At 29.9% G+C, this 11,304-nt stretch overlaps 1 protein-coding gene across 1 annotated transcript; it reads left to right on the plus strand.

Moving 5' to 3' along the window:
• The first annotated feature begins 5,500 nt into the window (after positions 1–5,500).
• LOC137825804 (jasmonate-induced oxygenase 2-like) lies at positions 5,501–8,506 on the plus strand. The gene is made up of 3 exons (XM_068631593.1): positions 5,501–6,225; positions 6,852–7,182; positions 8,079–8,506. The coding sequence occupies exons 1-3, from the start codon at positions 5,726–5,728 to the stop codon at positions 8,325–8,327; spliced, it is 1,080 nt and encodes a 359-aa protein (XP_068487694.1). The 5' UTR covers positions 5,501–5,725; the 3' UTR covers positions 8,328–8,506.
• The last annotated feature ends 2,798 nt before the right edge of the window (positions 8,507–11,304 follow it).

The raw sequence follows: 11,304 nt of genomic DNA on the forward strand, positions 1-11,304 counted from the left end.
CAATTATATTTAGCGACCAAAAGAAATTCGGTGGCTAAAAAATAAACCTATTTGGTGGCTGATTCAGTGGTAAAAATAAACAATTATATCTAGCGATCGAAACAAAATCGGTGGCTAAAACATAAATAATTTGGTGGCTGATTCGGTGGCAAAAATAAACATTTATATTTAGCGACCAAAAGAAAATCGGTGGCTAAAAAGTAAACATAATCGGTGGCTAATTCGGTGGCAGAAAAAAGCAATAAATTTTAGCGGTCGAAATAAAATCGGTGACTAAAAAATAAACATATTCGGTCGCTAATTCGGTTGCAGATATATTTTTCTCAATTTATTCGAAACAGCCACCACTTTAGCGACCAATGGTTTTGTCACTCTCATGTTCGATCGCGGATTCGGTCGCAAAACTAACTAACATGATAAATAATTCAGTCGGTCGTTATTTCGGTCGCAGATCTGACACTACGGGTATTTGATGGCTATTTCAGTTGCAAATTGCGACCACTAATTTTCGGTCGCTAAATTCAGTGACTAAATTGTTATTTCCTTGTAGTGATTATAAATAAGGATTCGTTGTGGTGGAGAGATTTCAAAAGAACTTAGAAGTTAGAGGAATGGAAAAACGAATTTGACGATAATGGCACGTGGGAATTGGGTACTGGGAAGAATGTAAGATTTTGGGAAGATAAGTGGTTGAAGAGATTAGAGTTAAGGAATGAATTTCCAAGATTGTAAGGTCTTTCTTTATATAAAGATAATACATTGAATCAAGTGGGGGAGTGGCCTGATGTTAGCTAGATATGAAAGTTGGGATGGAGAAGGAACCTGTTTGTTTGGGAGTCAGATCAAGTAGATCAATTGTTGTCTCTGTTGGTCAATAAAAAAATGGTCAAGAAAGATGCTGAATTTGGAAAAATTGATAATTGGATTTGGAGGGAGAGGTATTATGGGAGGTATACGGTTAAGTTAGCTTATACAATTTTAAGGAGAGAAATAAAAGGCGGAGATAGTTTAATCTTTGAATAGTTTTGGAAGATAAAGTCTATCTCATTTGCACAAATAACTGCTTGGAGAGTGTTACAAAAGACATTAGTAACAATGGATAATTTGTCTAAATATGATGTTATTTTACTAAATAAGTTATGTTTTGTGTGGTGTGGAAGAAGAGTCTATAAATCATATGTTTTTAATTGCAAAATTGCTTGACTTATATGGGGGATGTGTTATAATTGGTTGGGGGTGTTGACGATTAATCATTATGATACGAAATCACATTTTATGCATAACAAAATTCCTTTCTTGAATGTAATGAGTAATAGAATTTTGAGGAGTACATGGTATCAATAAATGGGGAGATTTGGAAACATAGGAATTAATGTATATTTAAAAATGATAGAGTCGATCACGTAGAAGTTTTCACTATTGCACAAAAAAATGTTTGGTCATGGATAATAGAAAATGAACATGTAATTGATTTTTCTTATTCAGATTGATGCTTGGAACTTTTGGAATGCAAGAGATATATTACAAAAGGTAATTGAGTTGTTATTCTTCTTCTATGTTTTATGAAATATTTTCTGGCTTGTCGTAGACAAGACCATAGTTTGCTTTTTTTTTTTTCTTCTTACAGGTTGTTGAATGCGGGAGGATTTTGGTTTGCGTTTCATTGGTTGGAGGGAGTTCATTTCTTTGGTTTGTAATTTGCAAAATATTGTCAAATGTTTTAGAGCGGAAAGGTTGTGCAGTGTATGCAGGGTCAAAGATCTTGGGTTAGTTTGCTAGGAGAGAAAAACTACTATGAAGGGAAGGAGCCTTGTTGAAATTCAAAGATGGAAGGTTGAAGAAAATATAAAGCACAGATTGTGGCGTTTAATGATTGTGGTTTGGGCTTTAGCATAAGAATTTTTTATTTTTGTTTAGAACTTTTTAATTGGAAAACAAAGTAAGGTTTTGAATGTCGTGTAATGTCCTTATGAAATATTAGATTTGCAAATTGTGATAGAGGAATTACCTATTTTTTTTTTATGTTTTTTTTAAGTTGGACAAGTAGAAATAGATGATAATGATTTAGGTTGTGATGTATAAGGGTTAATGTATCTATGAAATACACTTTTTTTTTTTTTATCTTGTTGATAAAAAATAAATAAATAATATTGTGTATATTGTTAAAAGTTATTATTATTACTATTATATATTCTATTTAAATTTGCATGCATTTTAAATGTTAAAAACTGTAAAATAATTGATTAATGATATGAAATTGTAATATTATATCATTTATACACTTATTATCATTAAAGTAAATAGTCGGTTTTCAGTTTAAATTTTTATTTTTTTATTTTGTTAGTTTTATTTATACTTCTTTAATGATTTAAGTGATCGGGCAAGTGTTTCTTTATTTCATATTCAGTAATGTTTATTAAGGAGATATGTAACAAACTTTGAAGGGATAAATAATTTTAAATTTATAAAACTAAAAGTTAAAAATATAATATTCATTCTTCAAAGTTAACTGTATATTAACAAAAAGAAAAACACATATTCAATTACCTCAATCATTAACCAAGTTCAAACAAAATTAATAGAATTAAAGTTTTTATATCAAGTTTTTTTTTTATAATAAAAGAAAAATATGTTTTGAAATTATTATCTATCTTTCTTCTTCTTCTTCTTCTTCTTCTTCTTCTTCTTATTATTATTATTATTATTTTACTAATATCAATTTAATTCCCATCAAATAATTGAAATTTGAATAATGCCTTAAACGATTTTACGAAACAATGCGAATAGGGATACATTGGGAAGTTGTTTTATTTTGAGACGTTAGCTCATTCTGCAAGAAATGATCGATTACAATTTATCACATTGTGATTTCAATTATCATCTACTCAACTTTTATTCTAGTAAATTAAACACGTTTTTTTTATGCTGTTTGGTTCCGTTGTTTTCCCAAATAATTGATATCATACCTAAATAAAAATTAGTTAAATCCAAACAATTGAATTTGTGTTTAATATATATTTATGAAAGTTAGCTCAATTAATCCAATATGTCCGTGATTTATCAGAAATTTCTTGACATATGTTTAATTTTTATAAATAAATAAAAAAATACTTATTTTATCTCTCTCCTGTCAATATATTTAATGAGGATTAAAATTCTTCAAGTTTTTTATCAAGTTATTATCTAATTTTATATGATATTATTTTCTTTTAAAATTTGATAATATATTTTATTTTATTAAATATTGAATTATATTTAATTGTTAATGATTTAACTATAATTCAATTACAGTAACTTTAATAGTTATTGATGCATTCACTGGCTAATATGTTTTTAAGCATATATTTGCATTAAACTATAGTTTTAAATGACATTTAATTATATTTTTTAGAATAATCCATTATCAAGAATAATTTTCAGAATTCTGAATCCTAGTGGAGACTGATAATATAATTATAATTATAATTAATTTAATAACTATTTAAATTATAATGTGTTGATTCAGTGACTAATTCTAACACGTTTGCATTAACCTATCATATCATTGAACTTTTCATTAGTTTTGTATAATGAACATTATACTCATGCAAACATTGACGAGATTAATCAATTCGCCATTTGAAACTTTATTTGTAGAATGTTGTAGATTTCTTTTTCTTCTAGTTATTAAATTAAAATTATTAATCACTCATGCACACACATAAGTGAGTTATATTGGATTGCAAGTTTAACCCTTCTGGTACACGGCTCTAAGGCATGGAATCTTCTATTAATGTTGCCAATTTTTTTCCCAACAACATGTCAATAACTAATAAACTAACATTCCCATGCAAGATTTAGGTTGTAAAGAATCAAGTGGTTGAAGAATAATATTAGAAGAAAAAAATCCAAAAATAATGTCAAATATAACATTTGAAAAAAATTATCATTTTATATATGTAGATTTTATAGTTTTTAGTTAGATTTAAATTATTTTATAAAATAATATTGAATTTTATCCTGAATTCATTAAAAAATTATCGTGAATAACATATTTACTATAGAATATGTCAAATAGCAATATATAAGTGAAAATAAACAACATCTTATAAGTCAATTTTATAAAGTTGAGTTAAACTTAAATTCTATACTTTCTTAAGATGGTATTACAAGTATTCATAATCTATTCTAGTAAGATATTGAGCACCGTCTCACATTGTCTGTCGGTGAATCACTTTGATACTAAGATACATTTCATGATGTTTTGTCATTTTAATATGAATGTTCCGTTGTCCAGAGCTTGGGGGGCGAGGTGTGTGGATTGTTTTTATAGGTGAAGTATGAAAACATAGGAATAAGAGGGTCTTTAAGAATGGAAAAGTTGATTATTTAGAGCTCTTTGTGGTGGTACAAAGAAAAAACTGGACTTGGATTACATGTAAAGAAAAATCTATTGAGTTCTCTTATTCTGAATGGTGTCTGAAACCATTGGTATGTATGAAATATGTTAAGAAATAGTGCTTCAGATTTAGAGAATTTGTATAGCTAACCTCTTGCTTTAGGGGAAAAGTAACAATGTGTTTTGCAAGTTTGAGGGGACGTTCTTACGTTACAAGTGGACCTATGATTTCTATTTGATGATTTATATTTGATGATTTTCTAGAAATGTTAAATTATCTTATATGACTAGTCAATTCAATATTGCACTTCATATAAAGTGTATTACACTTAAAATTGCTTTTAATTTCTACATTGATATGAAAAAAGTCTTTTTGAAAACCTCAATTATATTAGGCACCACGTGATTTGTAGATGATTAGAAGCAAATGAATTATGTGATTCTTCTTGATTGTTGTTGGCACAGGCTTGACACTTAAACTGAAGAAGAAAGTGCAGATGTCTTCATGTATAGGGAGCAAAAATCTTTGTGATTTTACATCTTTTGTACTTGTTTGTTGTGAAATGATTCAGTTTGCTCCGCTTTAGCGTGTCTTAGTATGATTGTTGTAATTGTGGTGCAAACTAATTCCATATTGTAAGGGTTTTATGCTTTTGTATGATGGTAGAGAATATGACAAATTACTCTACTTTGTACAAGGGTCAAGTCATCCCTTAAATATTTTTTTATTTATTGTTTGCCGAGTAAAAAAAAAAAAAATCCTTTTACTTTTTATTTCTATTATATTATTGAGTTTTTTAGTCACTTAAAATTGCTTTTAATTTCTATATTAATATGAAAAAACCCTTTTGTTCTCTCTTATTCAGTAGAATATTATATGCACATGATTGTTAGTGAGAATCACAACATGAACCATGACTCAAATATTCTACCTATAGAGGCAGACATTTACAATTACTATTTTGATAATCCATAATTTTATTTCTTTTACGTCAACTTCAAGGAGACCTTCCACCGCACCCCTCTCCTCCCCCACTATTGCAAAAATGCCCACTAAATTGTCTCATCTAATTTTTCTTTGCATTAACATATCAAGCATTCACACCTATCAAATCCCCACGAATTCCACGTTTCATTCGCCCCCATCCCTCATCTCTCCTTCTCCTTGCGCCCACCTCTCTCTTTCTCCTCCTCACATTCTACATGTCCCAAATGTTACAATGACATCAACACTTTTGTTTCATATTACTTCGTCACATGTGTCTGTCCCTATATATATACATATATTTATATATATGTCCATCGTATCACGTTTCATAGTATCTACAAATAAACTTTGTAGCAGAAATGACGAAAAACAACAGCCCTCAAGATTGGCCTGAGCCAATAGTCCGGGTTCAGTCCTTGTCCGAAAGGAGCATAGATTCAATTCCTGATAGATATATCAAGCCCCTAAGTGACCGTCCATCTTCTGCTGTTCTTGATGATGATACCAACATCCCAATTATTGACCTTGCAGGGCTTTCCGGTGACCCAGAAGCTCGAGCCTCCACGCTCAGCCAAATCTCTGAGGCCTGTAATGAGTGGGGCTTCTTCCAAATCGTAAACCATGGGGTTAGTCCTCAATTGATGGACATGGCTAGGGAAACTTGGCGCCAGTTCTTTCACATGCCATTGGAGGAGAAGCAGCAATATGCAAACTCCCCAAAAACTTACGAAGGGTATGGTAGCAGGCTTGGAATTGAGAAAGGTGCCATTCTTGATTGGAGTGATTACTATTTTCTTCATTACCTTCCCTTGTCCTTGAAGGACTGCAACAAATGGCCCTCTCAGCCTCCCTCTTGCAGGTATATATTTAATATTATTTCTTCTTTAAAAGTGATTTTTTTCTCTTGACAATTCATTTCAATATCAAAGTTTATTGTCTTTCCTTTACTGTACGGTGTTGGGTTGTTTTATGGAGTTGTGTTTCGGTATCTAACATGTCATCATCCAATTACCCAAAAAAAACTAAATCAGGATTATATATATTATTAAGAGGTGGAGTTTAAACTTAACTCATCTTCATCAAACTAACTTATAAGGTTTGTACTAACTTATATACGATGAAATGTTACAATTTTTAGTTAGATCTTCAACCCACTCTCCTCACGTTGATACTACCAACTCAACTCATATGTGAGACTATATATTATGGACGGTTTGATAAGGGATGACCTAATAAACCTAACAAATAATCACTAAGATAAATTCAAAATAACTCTGATAAAGTTAATTATAAGTTTAACTCAATCTTATAAAACTAATTTATAATCCAATATATATGATATTTTGTATTAATTATTTTTGTCCGACGTTCTATGATCCGACAATCCTTTTGTACATAAAACATGCATGCATAATACAACTTGTTTTTGAAATGGAAGAATGAGATTGGCTTAGGCTATTAATTACTAAAGTTGAATTAATGCAGGGAAGTGTGCGATGAGTACGGAAGAGAGGTGGCGAAGCTGTGTGGGAGGTTGATGAAGGTTCTGTCGATAAACCTAGGATTGGAAGAGGAAGTGCTTGAGAGAGGTTTTGGAGGAGAAGATGTTGGAGCATGCATGAGGGTGAATTATTACCCAAAGTGTCCACGCCCAGAATTGACGTTGGGTTTGTCTTCCCACTCAGATCCTGGAGGCATGACCCTCTTACTTTCAGATGACCAAGTCCCTGGTCTTCAAGTCCGAAAAGCCCACAATTGGATCACCGTGAAGCCTCTTCCTCATGCTTTTATTGTCAATATTGGTGACCAGATTCAGGTCAATACTCTCTCTCTCTCTCTCCTTGTAAAGAATGTTTAGCTACAAATTCATATACATGCATCTGTCACATGGAGGGGCATATCAAATTGTGTGTCATTTTTTTAGTTTTATCCTTCGTCGGATTTTTGGATGCGTATGGTCTTTTCAATGTTTCTGCACACACATTAATTATTAACTATATTTATTTAGTTCACACGTCAGAATACTTCAAGCAAATGTTTCCTTCATTTACTATTTCCTTTCATAAAATTAATAAAAAAATAATAAACTAATTTATAAATTGATATTTAATATCAGTTATTAAGATTTAAAAATTAACTTCAAGTAAAAATTAAGATATATCTATTTCACTGTTTGAGAATCATTGTGCACACACAAAAATGGATAAACATGTTGGCGACGGGAACGATAAGGTCGTTCTTTTATTGGCATGACATTTCTAAATAAATAGGCTGAATCGTGCTTTTGCATTCTATATAAGTTTGTGATCGTGAACTTTATCCTGTATATAGTGGTTGTGGCCAATCATGCCCTCATCATATAAAGATATGATAATTATATACCATATAATTACTACTACATAATTGCACCTAGTAAAATATTATTTCTATCATGACTGTATAAGATGAAATATGTAAATTATGTTGACTACTGAAAAAGGTTAGAGCACGCTCCAATAATTCATACTTCAACTAAAACACTACTGTTTCTTTCTAAGATTGTACTATAAAAATTTAAAAAAAGACACTACACTGATTTAACTCTTACAAACCATGTAAATATGTACTAAACATTCGTAGATCTTTGCGTCCGATTTAAGTTTGCATGACGATGTTAGTTTGAGTAGGTTTATATGAATCTGAAAATGGTTATTTATTGTTGTGTTTGAGAAGGTTCTAAGCAATGGAAACTACAAGAGTGTGGAGCACAGGGTGGTAGTGAATTCAAACAAAGAGAGGGTTTCTCTGGCTTTCTTCTACAACCCCAAAAGCAACATACCCATAGAGCCAGTGAAGGAGTTGGTAAAGGCAGACAAACCTGCACTGTACACTGCCATGACCTTCGATGAATACAGACTCTTCATTAGATTGAGAGGGCCATGCGGAAAATCTCATGTCGAATCGTTGAAATCTCCAAGATGATCGATGATATATATATATATCTTGCATGCATTGTACTATTAATCATATATATGTGCACCAAACAGTTAATCTCTCTTATATGTGAATACTGTACCTAAACACGTACTTGTCTGAACAATTTGCCTATTCCAGGGAGGATATATACAATATAGATATGAAATTGATGTGAGAAAAAGAAAGTGTTAATATGTATGTTAATGGCTGAATAATTGAGTGGTCTATAAAATTCCTACTTCTGTAACTATTTGAGATTTGTGTCCCCATTCCAACCGATGACAGTGATAAGTACACCATGATTTTGAGGACAATATTTGTAGCTGTATCTACTGTATTAATTGTATGAGGCAAAGTTACTTGACAAGCTTGTTTCAAATTCAATGCTCTAAATTAATTATTGAACTCCACTCAGTTTTCTTTTCCACACTGCTTTTGGCTTTATTTCCAAAAGGATATTTTCAAAATGAGTGTTATTATGGTATATATTCTCGTATATATTAAGCAAAATGTATATCACATTTTGTCCCTACAATTATGGTGGTCAAATATAGGATTTTTTGTGTGTGACTGACTTGCTATTGATCCTTGAAATTTTAGTTTTTTTTTAAATGAATTGGGACATTTTAAATATTCTAATTAATTTATTTAATTCTTAGAAATGATCTACCTATTGAGTATCCTTTTAATAACAATATATACATACATACATATATTTATATATATATATATACATATACATATATATATACATATATATATAAAAGAAAAAAATATTTAACAATGCTCCAATTGTGCACACTCCTAACCTTACTTAGTAGCAATGTCCAAAAAATCTAAGCTTAAAAGAAGCAAAGAACTATATATATACATACATACATATATATACATACATATATATATATATATATACATATATATATATACATATATATATATATATATACATATATATATACATATACATATATATATATACATATATATATAAAAGAAAAAAATATTTAACAATGCTCCAATTGTGCACACTCCTAACCTTACTTAGTAGCAATGTCCAAAAAATCTAAGCTTAAAAGAAGCAAAGAACTCTCATGGAGCAAATATGTACTAAACATTAACACACCTAAAATATTCAAATACATGTACATATAAGATGAAACACCCTAACTATTATGTAAACAATTATTATTTAATTAAAAATTAAGAGTTTTTTTATCGATAAAAAATAAAATAAAATAAAAAAAACATTCCAAGTGTTTCAACCCGATAACACAATTTTTACAAATTATAGTTCCTTTACACCTAATTACATCAATCTAAGTAAATGACTTGTCCCACATCTATCACACACAAGTGTTAACAACACTAAAAATACACTATGATAGAGAACAGTGATACATAAGCACATTTATTGTCCCCACTTTATATATGACATCAAATAAAATTTACTACACCTTTTATATTAACAATAAAAAATAATATAAATGAGTCTACCTTTTTACTATGAATTCTTTCTATAGTGGGCAACCAATTACAATGAGAATGAGAAAACATGAAAGTTTCCACGTATTTTATTAGAAAGTTTCCACTTATTGTATTAAAGGGGTGATTTTGTACTAATCAAATCGAATAAATAGGTAGTGATTCTTCATACAACTGTCCTCTATTTAAATAATAGAGGGGATAAACGATAGTTGTGGGAGTAGAACCGCTGTCTTTTTTGATGCGTTTAGGTATATATGACGATTTTATCCCACAACCGCCGTTTATACCTCTGCTATTATCCTAATTTGAATTCTGCGTCACTTACGCTTTTGTTCTCTACATTTTCGTTTCTTCTTCTTTGTGCTCTCTCTTCATTTTGTTTCAACTCTCTTCACTCATTGTCTTTTGTAAGTTCTTCCGCTTTTGTTCTCATTGCTTATTCTTTCACTTTCGTTCTCTGCTTATTCTTCCTCCACCCTCATTACTCATTCTTCCATTGGTTCATTGTCTTAGATTCTTGTTTGCTTTCGTCACCACTGTTGTTGTTCTTGTTTCTCTTATTGCTTCCACCACCGCACTCCGCTTTACTTCGCCGCAGTTGCCCTCCACGTCGTCGCTACCCTCCATCGCTACTGCTATCACCATTGCCACTTGAGGTTGGTGTTGTTTTTAATTTTTATGATAATTTATATATTTTATTATTTATTATAATTTATATTTTAGTATTTATAAATTTTTAGGTAATTATTATTAATTTATATTATATTAATTGTAGTTCTTATTAATTTATAAATTTTTAATTTATATTATGTTAATTGTTATAATAGAATTATTAATTAGTTAGATTGTAATTAGAGTAATATATATTATTTTATAAATAATTTAATGATTTATAATTAATATTTTTTATTGAATTGTATGTATTATTAAATTTGTTAATTTTATATTACACGTATATTTATAATTCTTTAATACGTGTTGATATTAAGTTCCGGGGTGTTCGATCCTCACAATTATTTTCTGTGAGAGACTCTTAGTTTCCCGTTTCAGATTTAATACATGTATTTGTCTACTACTTTATAATTTTAATTATTTTTAAAACATTTTTTAAAAAGTAAAAGAGGTTGTAGTGACAATAATTGTATTAAGTATCAAATTGTCCAAATAAAAACTACTAATAGACAATGGTTGCAAAATCGCTATATAATTGGAAAAAAACTGTTATCATTGACTTTTTTTTTCCACTAGTATGATTAGAAAAAAAAACTAATGAAATAACTACAATCACATTTAAATCTCACACTTAAATAAACATTCAACAAACACAATGCTTTTATAATGAGAATAATAGGTTTAGACCAAACTAACAAACTTAGTAAATTAAAAGGAAAATGATAACTAGAATCACATGGCACAATACTTTGATAGAGACGTTTGTGGGAGATTTGAAACACCTGGTGATATAAAGCATAGGGTCACTATCTGAAGCAATAATAAA

The sequence above is a fragment of the Phaseolus vulgaris genome, chromosome 8 (genome assembly GCF_000499845.2).
Source record: "Phaseolus vulgaris cultivar G19833 chromosome 8, P. vulgaris v2.0, whole genome shotgun sequence".
In the NCBI taxonomy this organism is placed as follows: domain Eukaryota; kingdom Viridiplantae; phylum Streptophyta; class Magnoliopsida; order Fabales; family Fabaceae; genus Phaseolus; species Phaseolus vulgaris.

What these genes read in the sequence shown, in the direction of transcription:
- LOC137825804 (XM_068631593.1), top strand. Translation starts at nt 5,726, where the DNA reads ATGACGAAAAACAACAGCCCTCAAGATTGGCCTGAGCCAATAGTCCGG. An exon ending in TCTCAGCCTCCCTCTTGCAG is followed by an intron (nt 6,226 to 6,851) that starts GTATATATTTAA and finishes GAATTAATGCAG; the next exon opens with GGAAGTGTGCGATGAGTACG. An exon ending in ATATTGGTGACCAGATTCAG is followed by an intron (nt 7,183 to 8,078) that starts GTCAATACTCTC and finishes GTGTTTGAGAAG; the next exon opens with GTTCTAAGCAATGGAAACTA.